The following is a 17,268-nucleotide window of genomic DNA, read 5'->3' on the forward strand; positions in this document are numbered from 1 at the left end:
TGGAATGGTTGTGCAGACAGTCAGTGACCACCTATCATGCAGGAACCGTACAGCCAATCACAAGACCGTCTCTATGTCCTTATGCTGGGATCGGGGCTGGAATGGTTGTGCAGACAGTCAGTGACCACCTATCAAGCAGGAACATTACAGCCAATCATAAGACCGTCTCTATGTCCTTATGCTGGGATCAGGGCTGGAATGGTTGTGCAGGCAGTCAGTGACCACCTATCATGCAGGAACATTACAGCCAATCACAAGACCGTCTCTATGTCCTTATGCTGGGATCAGGGATGGAATGGTTGTGCAGACAGTCAGTGACCACCTATCATGCAGGAACCGTACAGCCAATCACAAGACCGTCTCTATGTCCTTATGCTGGGATCGGGGCTGGAATGGTTGTACAGGCAGTCAGTGGCCACCTATAATGCAGGAACATTACAGCCAATCATAAAACCGTCTCTATGTCCTTATGCTGGGATCGGGGCTGGAATGGTTGTGCAGGCAGTCAGTGGCCACCTATAATGAAGGAACATTACAGCCAATCATAAGACCGTCTCTATGTCCTTATGCTGGGATCAGGGCTGGAATGGTTGTGCAGGCAGTGACCACCTATCATGCAGGAACCGTACAACCAATCACAAGACCGTCTCTATGTCCTTATGCTGGGATCGGGGCTGGAATGGTTGTGCAGACAGTCAGTGACCACCTATCATGCAGGAAGCGTACAGCCAATCACAAGACCGTCTCTATGTCCTTATGCTGGGATCAGGGATGGAATGTTTGTGCTGACAGTCAGTGGCCACCTATCATGCAGGAACCGTACAGCCAATCACAAGACCGTCTCTATGTCCTTATGCTGGGATCGGGGCTGGAATGGTTGTGCAGGCAGTCAGTGGCCACCTATAATGCAGGAACCGTACAGCCAATCATAAGACCGTCTCTATGTCCTTATGCTGGGATCGGGGCTGGAATGGTTGTGCAGACAGTCAGTGACCACCAGCCAATCACAAGACCGTCTCTATGTCCTTATGCTGGGATCGGGGCTGGAATGGTTGTGCAGGCAGTCAGTGACCACCTATCATGCAGGAACCATACAGCCAATCACAAGACCGTCTCTATGTCCTTATGCTGGGATCGGGGCTGGAATGGTTGTGCAGGCAGTCAGTGACCACCTATCATGCAGGAACCGTACAGCCAATCACAAGGCCGTCTCTATGTCCTTATGCTGGGATCGGGGCTGGAATGGTTGTGCAGACAGTCAGTGACCACCTATCATGCAGGAACATTACAGCCAATCACAAGACCGTCTCTATGTCCTTATGCTGGGATCGGGGCTGGAATGGTTGTGCAGACAGTCAGTGACCACCTATCAAGCAGAAACATTACAGCCAATCATAAGACCGTCTCTATGTCCTTATGCTGGGATCAGGGCTGGAATGGTTGTGCAGGCAGTCAGTGACCATCTATCATGCAGGAACCGTACAGCCAATCATAAGACCGTCTCTATGTCCTTATGCTGGGATCGGGGCTGGAATGGTTGTGCAGACAGTCAGTGACCACCTATCAAGCAGGAACATTACAGCCAATCATAAGACCGTCTCTATGTCCTTATGCTGGGATCGGGGCTGGAATGGTTGTGCAGGCAGTCAGTGGCCACCTATCATGCAGGAACATTACAGCCAATCACAAGACCGTCTCTATGTCCTTATGCTGGGATCGGGGCTGGAATGGTTGTGCAGACAGTCAGTGACCACCTATCATGCAGGAACCGTACAGCCAATCACAAGACCGTCTCTATGTCCTTATGCTGGGATCGGGGCTGGAATGGTTGTGCAGGCAGTCAGTGACCATCTATCATGCAGGAACCGTACAGCCAATCACAAGACCGTCTCTATGTCCTTATGCTGGGATCGGGGCTGGAATGGTTGTGCAGACAGTCAGTGACCACCTATCAAGCAGGAACATTACAGCCAATCATAAGACCGTCTCTATGTCCTTATGCTGGGATCAGGGCTGGAATGGTTGTGCAGACAGTCAGTGACCACCTATCATGCAGGAACATTACAGCCAATCATAAGACCGTCTCTATGTCCTTATGCTGGGATCGGGGCTGGAATGGTTGTGCAGACAGTCAGTGACCACCTATCATGCAAGAACCGTACAGCCAATCACAAGACCGTCTCTATGTCCTTATGCTGGGATCAGGGCTGGAATGGTTGTGCAGACAGTCAGTGTGTGAGCAGATGCGGTCAATGGGCTCGTTTTAGAGGCGCACGCAAATCCCGCCGCAGCTGCGAATCCATATCCAAAATATGCTAATGATTTAACTGAAGTCTTGTGGACAGAGACGGCCCACCTCAGGTGTCTGACATCCGCGCTTGCGTACAAAAGAAAACATCGGGAATATCGGTTGCACATCGAGCATCTAAGCAACCCTATGGTGTCTAAGAATGTTCATCTCTCGTAAGACGCTGGAGCCTCTGCGGCTGCGTACGAATTCACCCAGACACGGACCCGGCACACCTGCTTGGTGTCTCACCGTGAGTGCGCAGTGCAGCTTTGGCGTATGCACAGTATCCAATAATTGCTCTACTGCGTCCACCTCTTATCAGGCACAATGCACAGGGAGGAGGTGGTATGAGCAAATACAATGTTACAAACGTAGCAGCCTGAAAGGGGCGGAGTACCGGGTGTTCTCGGTGTAAGCGGCACACTGATGACGAACGTAGCAGCCTGGAGGGGGCGGAGTACCGGGTGCTCTCGGTGTAAGCGGCACACTGATGACGAACGTAGCAGCCTGGAGGGGGCGGAGTACCGGTTCTCTCGGTGTAAGCTGCACACTGATGACTGAACGTAGCAGCCTGGAGGGGGCGGAGTACCGGTTCTCTCGGTGTAAGCTGCACACTGATGACTGAACGTAGCAGCCAGGAGGGGGCGGAGTAGCGGGTGCTCTCGGTATAAGCTGCACACTGATGACGAATGTAGCAGCCTGGAGGGATCGGAGTACCGGGTGCTCTCGGTGTAAGCTGCACACTGATGACGAATGTAGCAGCCTGGAAGGATCGGAGTACCGGGTGCTCTCGGTGTAAGCTGCACACTGATGACGAACGTAGCAGCCTGGAGGGGGCGGAGTACCGGGTGCTCTCGGTGTAAGCTGCACACTGATGACGAATGTAGCAGCCTGGAGGGGGCGGAGTTTCGGGTGCTGTCTGTGTAAGCGGCACACTGATGACGAATGTAGCAGCCTGGAGGGGGCGGAGTACTGGGTGCTCTCGGTGTAAGCTGCACACTGATGACGAACGTAGCAGCCTGGAGGGGGCGGAGTACCGGGTGCTCTCGGTGTAAGCTGCACACTGATGACGAATGTAGCAGCCTGGAGGGGGCGGAGTTTCGGGTGCTGTCTGTGTAAGCGGCACACTGATGACGAATGTAGCAGCCTGGAGGGGGCGGAGTACTGGGTGCTCTCGGTGTAAGCGGCACACTGATGACGAACGTAGCAGCCTGGAGGGATCGGAGTACCGGGTGCTCTCGGTGTAAGCTGCACACTGATGACGAAAGTAGCAGCCTGGAGGGAACGGAGTACCGGGTGCTCTCGGTGTAAGCTGCACACTGATGATGAACGTAGCAGCCTGGAGGGATCGGAGTACCGGGTGCTCTCGGTGTAAGCTGCACACTGATGACGAATGTAGCAGCCTGGAGGGATCGGAGTACCGGGTGCTCTTGGTGTAAGCTGCACACTGATGACGAATGTAGCAGCCTGGAGGGATGGGAGTACCGGGTGCTCTCGGTGTAAGCTGCACACTGATGACGAATGTAGCAGCCTGGAGGGGGCGGAGTACCGGGTGCTCTCGGTGTAAGCTGCACACTGATAACGAATGTAGCAGCCTGGAGGGGGCGGAGTACCGAGTGCTCTCAGTGTAAGCTGCATACTGATGACTGAATGTAGCAGCCTGGAGGGGGCAGAGTACCGGGTGCTCTCGGTGTAAGCTGCACACTGATGACTGAACGTAGCAGCCTGGAGGGATCGGAGTACCGGGTGCTCTTGGTGTAAGCTGCACAGTGATGACGAATGTAGCAGCCTGGAGGGATGGGAGTACCGGGTGCTCTCGGTGTAAGCTGCACACTGATGACGAATGCAGCAGCCTGGAGGGGGCGGAGTACCGGGTGCTCTCGGTGTAAGCTGCACACTGATAACGAATGTAGCAGCCTGGAGGGGGCGGAGTACCGAGTGCTCTCAGTGTAAGCTGCATACTGATGACTGAATGTAGCAGCCTGGAGGGGGCAGAGTACCGGGTGCTCTCGGTGTAAGCTGCACACTGATGACTGAACGTAGCAGCCTGGAGGGGGCGGAGTACCAGGTGCTCTCGGTGTAAGCTGCACACTGATGACTGAATGTAGCAGCCTGGAGGGGGTGGAGTACCGGGTGCTCTCGGTGTAAGCTGCACACTGATGACGAATGTAACAGCCTGGAGGGGGCGGAGTACCGGGTGCTCTCGTTGTAAGCGGCACACTGATAATGAATGTAGCAGCCTGGAAGGGGCGGAGTACCGGGTGCTGTCTGTGTCAGCTGCACACTGATAACGAATGTAGCAGCCTGGAGGGATCGGAGTACCGGGTGCTCTCGGTGTAAGCTGCACGCTAATGACTACGGCTGGGTGGGATTGGTTGCATAGTGAAAACACGTCCATTTATGCAAAACCCCTAAAACTGCTGCAACAGTGTTTATCCAGTGACTTTATACATATTTACACAAATAAAAATTGCTTGCTTCGTACTCGGCTGGGGAAGTCGGGATATATATTAGTGGTGTCATTAAAAAAAAAATTATAATAATTCCTATTGGTGTCAGCTTTGCATCATCCAAGGCAGTGGGAACCACAACTGCACAGACAAGCTGACTGATATTTCGTACATGATCCCCTTTATAAATCATCAGTTTCTTTAAAGCCATCTATTATACATATATAGAAATAGCCATCATCAATAAAGGTTAGAGACATACAACAACCAACCAAACAGCATGCAGGCGACCCTATATTCCTCTGCGGGACACTGGAAGCTGAGGCAGACGATGGATCCTCCGTGCATCATGTTAATCATACTGAGTGCTGCAGAAATCCTAAAACCATTCTCCCACAACTAAGCCAAGAGCCACCTAATTCTCATGGCATCATCTCTGACGGACAGTCCCCATGCTATAACCATAATTACCACAATCATATCGGGACAAATGAGCAAATAATAAAAGTGCTTCAATCATTAAAAACAGTTTTACAACCACATAACTGTTACAGCCAAGAGATACAGAGCCCCCTGCGAGGAAGGTAACACCCCAGCTGGCCCCGGGGAGAGTGTCACCCGTCTTCCTGTACTGTAACATTGCACTGAGGGTCTCTGGGAAGAGACCGGTTTATTTCGATTGTTTTACCGGGTTCTAAGCTTGGAGAGTAATCAGTGGGCAAAACTTCCATGCCTGGTGCAGGTCCTGCTATCTGCCCTGGTAACATGGGGATTGGCTGATGGAATGTGTGTCTATTAGTATTACATGTGTTTTGTATTTCATGTACACAGGTGAATACATCAGACATGTCATGTTGTAGACTATACAGAAGAACTATGAAGTTATTCTGCTTGGTGGTATAATGCGGAGCTAGTGTGCTTGTGGAAGACCGCGGACCTATAGTATAGTGCATGTGCTACATGTGACAGAATGCGGAGCTAGAGTATAGTGCATGTGCTACATGTGGCAGAACGCGGAGCTAGAGTAGAGTGCATGTGCTACATGTGACAGAATGCGGAGCTAGAGTATAGTGCATGTGCTACATGTGACAGAACGCGGAGCTAGAGTATAGTGCATGTGCTACATGTGACAGAACGCGGAGCTAGAGTAGAGTGCATTTGCTACATGTGGCAGAATGCGGAGCTAGAGTAGAGTGCATGTGCTACATGTGACAGAACGGGGAGCTAGAGTAGAGTGCATGTGCTACATGTGGCAGAACGCGGACCTATAGTATAGTGCATGTGCTACATGTGACAGAATGCGGAGCTAGAGTATAGTGCATGTGCTACATGTGGCAGAACGCGGAGCTAGAGTAGAGTGCATGTGCTACATGTGGCAGAACGGGCAGCTAGAGTAGAGTGCATGTGCTACATGTGACAGAACGCGGAGCTAGAGTAGAGTGCATGTGCTACATGTGACAGAACGGGGAGCTAGAGTAGAGTGCATGTGCTACATGTGACAGAACGGGGAGCTAGAGTAGAGTGCATGTGCTACATGTGGCAGAACGGGGAGCTAGAGTAGAGTGCATGTGCTACATGTGACAGAACGCGGAGCTAGAGTATAGTGCATGTGCTACATGTGACAGAACGCGGAGCTAGAGTAGAGTGCATTTGCTACATGTGGCAGAATGCGGAGCTAGAGTAGAGTGCATGTGCTACATGTGACAGAACGGGGAGCTAGAGTAGAGTGCATGTGCTACATGTGGCAGAACGCGGACCTATAGTATAGTGCATGTGCTACATGTGACAGAATGCGGAGCTAGAGTATAGTGCATGTGCTACATGTGGCAGAACGCGGAGCTAGAGTAGAGTGCATGTGCTACATGTGGCAGAACGGGCAGCTAGAGTAGAGTGCATGTGCTACATGTGACAGAACGCGGAGCTAGAGTAGAGTGCATGTGCTACATGTGACAGAACGGGGAGCTAGAGTAGAGTGCATGTGCTACATGTGACAGAACGGGGAGCTAGAGTAGAGTGCATGTGCTACATGTGGCAGAACGGGGAGCTAGAGTAGAGTGCATGTGCTACATGTGACAGAACGCGGAGCTAGAGTATAGTGCATGTGCTACATGTGACAGAACGGGGAGCTAGAGTAGAGTGCATGTGCTACATGTGACAGAATGCGGAGCTAGAGTATAGTGCATGTGCTACATGTGGCAGAATGCGGAGCTAGAGTAGAGTGCATGTGCTACATGTGGCAGAATGCGGAGCTACAGTAGAGTGCATGTGCTACATGTGGCAGAATGCGGAGCTAGAGTAGAGTGCATGTGCTACATGTGGCAGAACGCGGAGCTAGTCTGGTGGGCAGAAAGCGGAGCTAGTCTGGTGGGCAGAACACGGAGCTAGTCTGGTGGGCAGAACGCGGAGCTAGTCTGGTGGGCAGAACGCGGAGCTAGTCCGGTGGGCAGAACGCGGAGCTAGTCTGGTGGGCAGTACATGGACAGCTATAACGTTGGTCATTTAACCTGCTGACATTTCCTATTTGTGGTAAAACAATATTATTCATATCATCAGCAATTCATAGGCCCAGATGTAATCAGTGTGACGGGCACAGACAGCGGATAGGAAGATATATGTATATCGCGTGCCTTACCTTTCGCATCATTCACAGGGTCCATGTGCCGGTATATATATCCTTCCAAGTAAGAATGAAACTTAGGAGTAGGAGGAAAAAAGGCCAAACAGATGGTCATTAGTTCCCACCCACGCGCCAGGCTCTCGTAGCGGAAGTTCTCAGTGGTCTGCCGGCACAGCTGGATGTACAGCTCGTCCCGCAACCCTTGCATGCTCCACCCTTTGGTGGCGATCTCTAACGCCACGCTCAGCTGGTCCGTCTTCGCTCTCCGGTCACCCATGTACATTTGGATCAGTTTAAATATCTCGCAGGCCTCCTTTTTCACATTGCGGTCGCTGGTCATTATCATGGGCTTCTTAATGGACTCGCTGCTCCAAGCCAGCATGTTGGCGATGGAGACCTTACGCCGGAACAGGCCCTGGGTGTGTTTGTTGAAGTGTTTGGAAGCCCAGTTCTCGATGTCGGTCTCAGAAGAAGGCTTCCTCAGGGTGAAGGTGGGGAAGACGCAGCTGGAGCTGGGCATCATGTTCCTGTTGTGGCGACTGTTCTCAAACTGTGCGCAGGCGCCGAGGTCTTCAGACTAGGAGACAAGACAGAGAGCTCAGTATTCCATGAACGGCTACTACTGCAGACCACACTGCTCACATTAGTACCTGTAGCTGCCAGGGGACACTGGGCACATGCAGCATTCCGTGTCACCACGCGGCATATATAGCATGTAACGTGTGCATGATGTCGTGACTGACAGATGTCATCACTGTTTCCCGTTTAATGATAAATCATTGGCAGCAGAATGGAGGAGACATGAAAACATCTATAGACAGGTAACCACCACCTTATGCACCAAATAATCCCAGGGGGCGTTTAGCAGAGATAGGACAAGTACCAGCTAGAAAAGCAATTCTGCACTGGTAATGGCAGCCAGTACACCCCCCTTCTATCCCAGCAGGGTAACTCTAAATCGTGCCCAGTATGTGCAGGAAAAGCCTATTGCAACCTCTAAACAAGGACAAATAGTAAATAACTGTGGCAGATATATAGATATACAGGTCCAGTCTCCCATATCCAAATATCTCAAAAAAACAGAATTTTTGGAGCACAACTGAGATAGTGAAACCATTACTTTCTGATGTATCAATGTACACAAACTTTGATGCACAACATTATAAATAATATTGTATAAAATGACCTTCTTTATGTAAGTAGTATATGAAACATAAAAGTATTCTGTGTATAGACTTGGCTCCTATCCCCAGGATATCGCAGTATGGTGTGCAATTATTATAAAATACGGAAAAATCGGATATCAAAAATACTTCTGTTCCCAAGAATTTTAGATATGGGAGACTGAACCTGTATATAGGGGTATTACGGATCGCAACTGAGATTACGCATGCAGATGGCCGATAGTTGCGTACTGCTCATGCATCACAGTGCGCAAAGGCTCCACTGCGATTTTACCTGCGAAAACCAACCTCAATCTGCCCAGCGCGGGGCAGAGCTGCAGAACACAGGGCTCCCATCCCCAGTAATGACTTTCCTTGTGCTGAAAAGAGTGTCAGCTTATGGGACACTCCAAGGTAACGCACGTTACTAAGTGACATAGCCAGTTATTTGCATGGTTATCAACAGCAAAAGGAATTTGTGTGAAATAAGTTTTATTTACTGACAAAATAAGAAGATGGGTCATGCTTTAAAAAAATGCATACAGGAACTGGTAATTGTGTGCTACGTCACTTTGTAACGCGAGTTACCATGGAATGACCATTATGCGCATTTGTGACCTAATGTATTAATAAGCGAGGGCTCGCTTGAGTAACATTTTTGTCATTTCACTTGTACTAGGGCAAAGTTGAGGGATCCCAAAGCTCCTGCCCATTATACATGATCTAAAATATTTTTTTTAAATAAAGGAAACAGAACACACAGTTGTATAATAAAAAGACATATAAAATAAAGTATGGGGGGAAAAAATGGTAACTACAAAAAACGCTGCAAACAATCACACATGGGCTTAACACAGACATCACAACCGGCGTATCACAAGCATTTTCCCACGCTGGCTGCTTATGATTGGCTGTCGGGTGGGGGTGGGGGGGGGTAGTCCTGAGAAATTCCAGCTTTTGATCGGTTTGCCACTATCATTCAGATTTTTGGGGATCTTTGTATATATTGTCCCCTCCTGTTTTTTAGTTGGCAAAATAGAATTTTGGAGAATATTTTTATTCAAATTAAACTTTCGTACAACAGTAAGGGAACCTAGTTCGCATTCTGTAACTCAGTGGTTTCCAAATAGCGCACTTACGATGTCCGATTCCTAATGGTTTGGGCCAGTACCTTTATAGGCTCGGTAACGTGCTGCCTGTAGCCTTACAGATACTGTGCTTGTCCATCCGCACAGACTGCTTTGCTTACTGTGTACCTGTGTAACCCCGGCCCAACCTTCACTTCATTCTCTTCCTCCACAGAGGTCTGGAAGATCTCAACGTAAGCAGCGCCCCCTCAAATATTGGTGCTTTTGACATTAGAATCATACTGTATCAGAAGCCTTACATCTTGTGCTGCTGGAGTACCCTGCTCCTTTATCTACCCATCTCAGCCCATGGCTTCTAATGTGGCTCCATCCCCTCCTCATAACAGGTCACTGCCCCTGTCACATGCAGCCCTGTCCTCACTAGCACATCACTCATCTCCTGATATACACTGTGCTGCTGGGTGACACTGCTCCTCCCACTATATAACTCTCAGTCTGTGACTTCCTGCTGCCTCCATTCCCCTCCTCACATCACGTCACTGCCTCTGTCACATGCAGCCCTGTCCTCACTAACACATCACTCATCTCCTGATATACTCTGTGCTGCTGAGGGACCCTGCTCCTCCCACTATATAACTCTCAGTCTGTGGCTTCCTGCTGCCTCCATTCCCCTCCTCACATCCTGTCACTGCCCCTGTTACATGCAGCCATGTCCTCACTAACACATCACTCATCTCCTGATATACTCTGTGCTGCTGGGTGACACTGCTCCTCCCACTATATAAGTCTCAGTCTGTGGCTTCCTGCTGCCTCCATTCCTCCCCTCACATCAAATTACCCCTGTTACATGCAGCCATGTCCTCACTAGCACATCACTCATCTCCTGATATACTCTGTGCTGCTGGGGGACCCTGCTCCTCCCACTATATAACTCTCAGTCTGTGGCTTCCTGCTGCCTCCATTCCTCCCCTCACATCATGTCACTGCTCCTGTCACATGCAGCCCTGTACTCACTAACACATCGCTCATCTCCTGATATACTCTGTGCTGCTGGGGGACCCTGCTCCTCCCACTATATAACTCTCAGTCTGTGACTTCCTGCTGCCTCCATTCCTCCCCTCACATCATGTCACTGCCCCTGTCACATGCAGCCCTGTCCTCACTAGCACATCACTCATCTCCAGATATACTCTGTGCTGCTGGGGACCCTGCTCCTCCCACTATATAAGTCTCAGTCTGTGACTTCCTGCTGCCTCCATTCCCCTCCTCACATCATGTCACTGCCCCTGTCACATACAGCCCTGTCCTCACTAACACATCACTAATCTCCTGATATACTCTGTGCTGCTGGGGACCCTGCTCCTCCCACTATATAACTCTCAGTCTGTGGCTTCCTTCCCGATACCTCTGTTCTGCTAACATATTCATTGAATGTACTATATGTATCTCTATGCAGGGCGTCGCGGTTGGCATATCTATGTATCTCTGGGCAGCAGTTGGTGTAGTGGTTAGCATTACTTCCTCACCTCACTGAAGTAATCAGTTAAATTCCCGGCCACTGCTGATGTAAGTGGAGTTTGTATATGCTCCCCATATGTGCGGGAGTTTCCTCTGGGTGCTCTGGATTTTTCCTACGCTCCAAAAACATACTGGTAGGTCATTTGGCTGGCCAGACAGAACAAAACCTTAACGCTAGTATATGTGTGTGTGCATGTGATATAGAGTGTAAGCTCACTGGGACAGGGACTGATGTGAGTAACTGAAATATTCTCTATTTGGTGGAATATGTCTGCGCTATAACTATTAATAAATAAATAACCGAGCCATGTGCTTCTTTGCTGTACGTAGATATAAAGAATCTGACGTGTAACAGCTACAAACACACTAATTACAGTCATCTGAGGATGTGAAAGTAGCAGCCGGGAATTACACAATACATAGATGAGCCAGTAAGGGGTGGATGGCAGGAGCTTTGCTGTACACGACTGAGCCTGTGCTATACACTCTGCATTTAGTAACTATGGGGAATCCCCATGTGGTCTCCGCAGTGCAGAACGCAAACTCCAGGACCCAGAGTGAAGTGTTCTGCATTATGACGTGCGGCTGGGCCTGGTTACATAAGGCATCTCCTGGTGCTCGCTGATAATAGGTGACACTCCTCCCCAACGCTGGTCAGACACCAGCATGAGAATACTGTGACCATCATCTGCAGTAAGAACGATGATCCTGCCGGTCTCCAGGCGTGACCGCAGCCTCGGGGGGCAGGAGTGAGAGCTGGGCTTAGGGTCGTCACGCTGTCCTGCTGTACAAGGCTTGTGTGCAGACCCATCACGTCGCACAATTACACAACCTTCCCGAGTCACTGAGGCCCGGGGCAACACAGGACACAGAGTAACAATACATCAGCTTGGAATGGCTTTGTATTTTATCATTGATTCTACCTGTAAATATGTCATGTGTATGCTCTGCCTGATACGCTCTCCTCAATTTTGTGCCTAAAGCTGGGTACACACGTAAAGATTTTCTGTCCAACCATCCAACTAGATGATTGGTTGGAATGAGAATCTGGTAATGTATGGGAGTAACTGATGATCAGCAATTTGCTCCTAAACGCCAGAAAACAGATGAAAATGACATCAGACAAGTTTGTTAAATGTTTGATCTAAACAATTTGTTCAAACAACAGTTTTTGTCCATTTTCCGGCGTTTGGGAGCAAATTGCTGATCATCAGTTACTCCCATACGTTACCAGATTCTCATTCCAACCAATCATCTAGTTGGATCATTGGACAGATAATCTTTAGGTGTGTATGTAGCTTTAGTTCACACATAATGTACAGGGTACCTAGGATTTTTGTGTTCTGACGCAGCTAAGTCACAAAGTCCGTGGGGCGCTAAATGGGGCTATTTGGCGTGATTTAAGGATAGGTATGGAGACATCTGTAACAAGAAAATATAACATATGTCCTATTAGATCTCTTAGGGTCATACTTATTAAGCCCAAAGCAGAGTTTCTACATGATTTGATTTGATTAACGAATGGCCGAATACATGAGTCAAATTAGCCCTGCAGACCGCGTCCCCATGGAGACCACAGTCTGACCCCTATGTACAAAACTCCAGACAGTGGATCTTTAGAAAGTTTGACCTAGTTGGTTAACGCCGTCCTCAGAAGCCGGTAGCCGCTTTATGCCCATGGCCGCATCCTCGCAAGACTCCTCTCCTGCAGCCTCCGAGCGGCAGCGATAACCGAGCCTGTGCGCACGTGCAGCGTCATTCTCAGGAAGAGTCTTTCAAAAATGTTAGAGACATCTCCGATGTCCCCGGGATGTAAGTCGCAGCGACAGCGGTTATTTGTACCTGCGAGTTACATTTAGCACATATCTGGGACAGTTTAGTTAAAGATGATAGTCTGTCCCCATACAGGCTGATAATAATCGCATAGGTCCGTCCTTTAACATTTTATTTCACATGTATTCTTACAGCCTGGTAAAAGTAATTTAACATTTATAGTCTAAAATAAGACGTAAGTGAATTGACCAATAGACACAGTTCTGCCAAGTGTTTGCCGTACATGACATTACAGTGCCAGGTGCAGTGATGCCCGGGCACAGTATAACGTAGCTCTATGGGAAGGCTCATTATCAGCGTAGTACACCGTAATACAGAGACCCTGCGGGGACACGATCTATGCACTCTGCTTACAATGCAACATAAAACAGGATTTGGTTTACACTGGTCTGTACGAGCCCCTATAGAGACATATACATTGTGTTACTGGTCTGTACGAGCCCCTATAGAGACATGACGTCACAGCTCATCAAACGTGACACATATCATGTTACTGGTCTGTACGAGCCCCTATAGAGACATGACGTCACAGCTCATCAAACGTGACACATATATTGTGTTACTGGTCTCTATCTCTGAGTTACCTCTACACCTGCCCCCTCCTGCTATTCTGCGACCAGCCCCTCTTTAATGTCTATGACTTTAGGGAGGGGCTGACATCATTCTTTTGGTGCATAAGAGGTTACTATGGAAATGGCTAATAATAAATACATTTCCTCGCTTCCCCTCCTTATATACAGAGAGAGCACAGATAAGACAGAAGGACACTGTACCTGGGAGGGGTGTAAATACGGCTCTGGGAAAGCCCCCTCCTTATATACAGACAGAGCACAGATAAGACAGTAGGACACTGTACCTGGGAGGGGTGTAAGTACGGCTCTGGCGAAGCCCCCTCCTTATATACAGAGAGAGCACAGATAAGACAGAAGGACACTGTACCTGGGAGGGGTGTAAGTACGGCTCTGGGGAAGCCCCCTCCTTATATACAGACAGAGCACAGATAAGACAGTAGGACACTGTATCTGGGAGGGGTGTAAGTACGGCTCTGGGGAAGCCCCCTCCTTATATACAGACAGGGCACAGATAAGACAGTAGGACACTGTACCTGGGAGGGGTGTAAGTACGGCTCTGGGGAAGCCCCCTCCTTATATACAGACAGAGCACAGATAAGACAGTAGGACACTGTACCTGGGAGGGGTGTAGTTACGGCTCTGGGGAAGCCCCCTCCTTATATACAGACAGGGCACAGATAAGACAGAAGAACACTGAACCTGGGAGGGGTGTAATTACGGCTCTGGGGAAGCCCCCTCCTTATATACAGACAGAGCACAGATAAGACACTAGGACTCTGTACCTGGGAGGGGTGTAAGTACGGCTCTGGGGAAGCCCCCTCCTTATATACAGACAGGGCACAGATAAGACAGAAGGACATTGTACCTGGAAGGGGTGTAAGTACGGCTCTGGGGAAGCCCCCTCCTTATATACAGAGCACAGATAAGACAGTAGGACACTGTACCTGGGAGGGGTGTAGGTACGGCTCTGGGGAAGCCCCCTCCTTATATTCAGACAGAGCACAGATAAGACAGAAGGACACTGTACCTGGGAGGGGAGTAAATACGGCTCTGGGGAACCCTCCTTATATACAGACAGGGCACAGATAAGACAGAAGGACACTGTACCTGGGAGGGGTGTAAGTACGGTTCTGGTGAAGCCCCCTCCTTATATACAGAGAGAGCACAGATAAGACAGTAGGACACTGTACCTGGGAGGGGTGTAAGTACGGCTCTGGAAAAGCCCCCTCCTTATATACAGAGCACAGATAAGACGGTAGGACACTGTACCTGGGAGGGGTGTAAGTACGGCTCTGGGGAAGCCCCCTCCTTATATACAGACAGAGCACATATAAGACAGTAGGACACTGTACATGGGAGGGGTGTAAGTACGGCTCTGGGGAAGCCCCCTCCTTATATACAGAGAGGGCACAGATAAGACAGAAGGACACTGTACCTGGGAGGGGTGTAAATATGGCTCTGGGGAAGCCCCTTCCTTATATACAGAGCACAGATAAGACAGAAGGACACTGTACCTGGGAGGGGTGTAAGTACGGCTCTGGGGAAGCCCCCTCCTTATATACAGACAGAGCACAGATAAGACAGTAGGACACTGTACCTGGGAGGGGTGTAGGTACAGCTCTGGGGAAGCCCCCTCCTTATATACAGACAGAGCACAGATAAGACAGTAGGACACTGTACCTGGGAGGGGTGTAGGTACGGCTCTGGGGAAGCCCCCTCCTTATATACAGACAGGGCACAGATAAGACAGTAGGACACTGTACCTGGGAGGGGTGTAGGTACGGCTCTGGGGAAGCCCCCTCCTTATATACAGACAGAGCACAGATAAGACAGAAGGACACTGTACCTGGGAGGGGTGTAAATACGGCTCTGGGGAAGCCCCCTCCTTATATACAGAGCACAGATAAGACAGAAGGACACTGTACCTGGGGGGGGTGTAAGTACGGCTCTGGGGAAGCCCCCTCCTTATATACAGACAGGGCACAGATAAGACAGTAGGACACTGTACCTGGGAGGGGTGTAGGTACGGCTCTGGGGAAGCCCCCTCCTTATATACAGACAGGGCACAGATAAGACAGTAGGACACTGTACCTGGGAGGGGTGTAGGTACGGCTCTGGGGAAGCCAGATTAGTCTGAACCGAGACACTTTTTTCCAAGAGTATTTGTGGAAACCCAAGTTTTTCAAAGGTGCTTCTCTTCCAGTGTCTGCTGTCCTGCTGTGCCAGGGCTTCATCCTCACTGAACGCTCTGACCACAGGGCCGGGCATGGGCAAAGGCACGGCACCGTCACTCTCGTAGCCAGAGCCATCCTTCTGAGAGTCCCAGCTGCTCCTCTGCTTCATGTGGAAATGCGCCTGCTGGGCCTCCCATGCCAGCCGTGCCTGTGCCATGAAAGCTTCCGGTGACCCGCGGTGCATATCGGCCTCAGAGGACCGGCTCTCTGTTCTGCTCATCAACGGTCTGTTGGGCATCGATGAAGGCCGTTCCTCAATCATAACCTGCTCATTAAGAGCCTCTCTCTCCGCAGAGCCATCAGACGGCGCCAAGCTGGGCTCCAGAGACAAAGATGGTTTCCTGCTTTTCCTTTTTCTAGTGTTGGGGGAATAACTAGCAGAAGACATGGTGTCCTGCTGGCTGGACCAGGACATGGAATCTTCTGCATGGAACTGCTGCTGCTGCTGACTCTGTCGTAATTCTGAACCTTCCATACTGCTGTAGTCTCCAGACTTTACCTCCAGGCGCTGGTCCCTCATATATGGTGGATTATGTTGCAAGGAATATGAGCCACCGATGGTGTTAGGGGTGTACTTATGCCTTATGCCCGTTTTCATCTTTGGGCTGGAACCCGACTGTTCAACGTACACTAACTGCCGTACATACTCTTTCCCCGCAGGACTGTAATCCAGGCTCATGAACCGGTCGGAGCCTTTCTGTTTGGTCAAAACCAGCTGTTGGTACGGAGAGTTGGAGGCCTGCTTCGGGGACTGCAGGTAAGTATGGGGCTTGCGAATAGGAGACTTCTGTGGAGACATTGCCCTGTAATTACCGCTGGCGTCATACTGCATGTCCATGGGGGGCTCATCATAGATCGGAGCCTGGTACTCCGTGGGCGGTTCCTCGTAGAGTGGGGGCTCATAGGCGTAGCGCGGAGAAGACGGCTGCGACTCATTCGAGTGCTTTCTATGTTGGGATTGTAAGGTGCAGAACGATTCCCCTCGCCCTAGAAGTGGCGAGCAAGAACCAACGTGATCCGCTCTTTTCATATACGGCGATTGTTTTCTTTCAGAGAAAAAGACTGAGTTGTCGTTGTCGACGGAGAACGTCTGCATGATGGGCGAGGGCTGCCCCCCTGAGGGCCGGCGAGTTCGGGTGCCTTGCGGATTATCGGTGGTGTATCCATTCCCCTGATGCATCAGAAAGCTGGGCTCTCGGTCTGTCACCTTAATCAGCATTCGCTCTTTGGTGCCTGTGTTCCATCTGAGAGAGGACATCCTGCACAAAGAGACAAGATAATTGTCACATTGCTAAAGTGGAAAAGGAACATTTTCTACTGATATTTCATGTACAGTGCAGACATATAACAAAGCATTCATCCATTGGGAGGATTAGCAGCGCTGCCCATCGTGTATATAATCACAGCTATAGGAGACAAATGATGGTACAATGAGTGAGACCCACAGATAGTATACAGCATGCTATTATGCACCATACCCTGATTCCTGAGAGCACAGGAAAA

General features: G+C 49.9%; 1 protein-coding gene across 1 annotated transcript in view; it reads right to left on the bottom strand.

Annotated features, from left to right (window-relative positions):
* The window catches only part of ARHGAP39 (Rho GTPase activating protein 39), a 162,053-nt gene extending 145,032 nt beyond the window's left edge, over positions 1-17,021 (bottom strand). The window contains exons 1-2 of the mRNA XM_088457168.1: positions 15,623-17,021; positions 7,373-7,934 (exon numbers count right to left, since the gene is read on the bottom strand). Coding sequence (XP_088313294.1) covers positions 7,373-7,934; positions 15,623-16,984 — 1,924 coding nt within the window. The 5' untranslated portion in view covers positions 16,985-17,021. The remainder of the gene's footprint in view (positions 1-7,372; positions 7,935-15,622) is intronic.
* Positions 17,022-17,268: the final 247 nt, after the last annotated feature.

This window comes from Taudactylus pleione, unplaced genomic scaffold (assembly GCF_031769625.1).
Source record: "Taudactylus pleione unplaced genomic scaffold, aTauple2 ptg000742l, whole genome shotgun sequence".
NCBI lineage: Eukaryota > Metazoa > Chordata > Amphibia > Anura > Myobatrachidae > Taudactylus > Taudactylus pleione.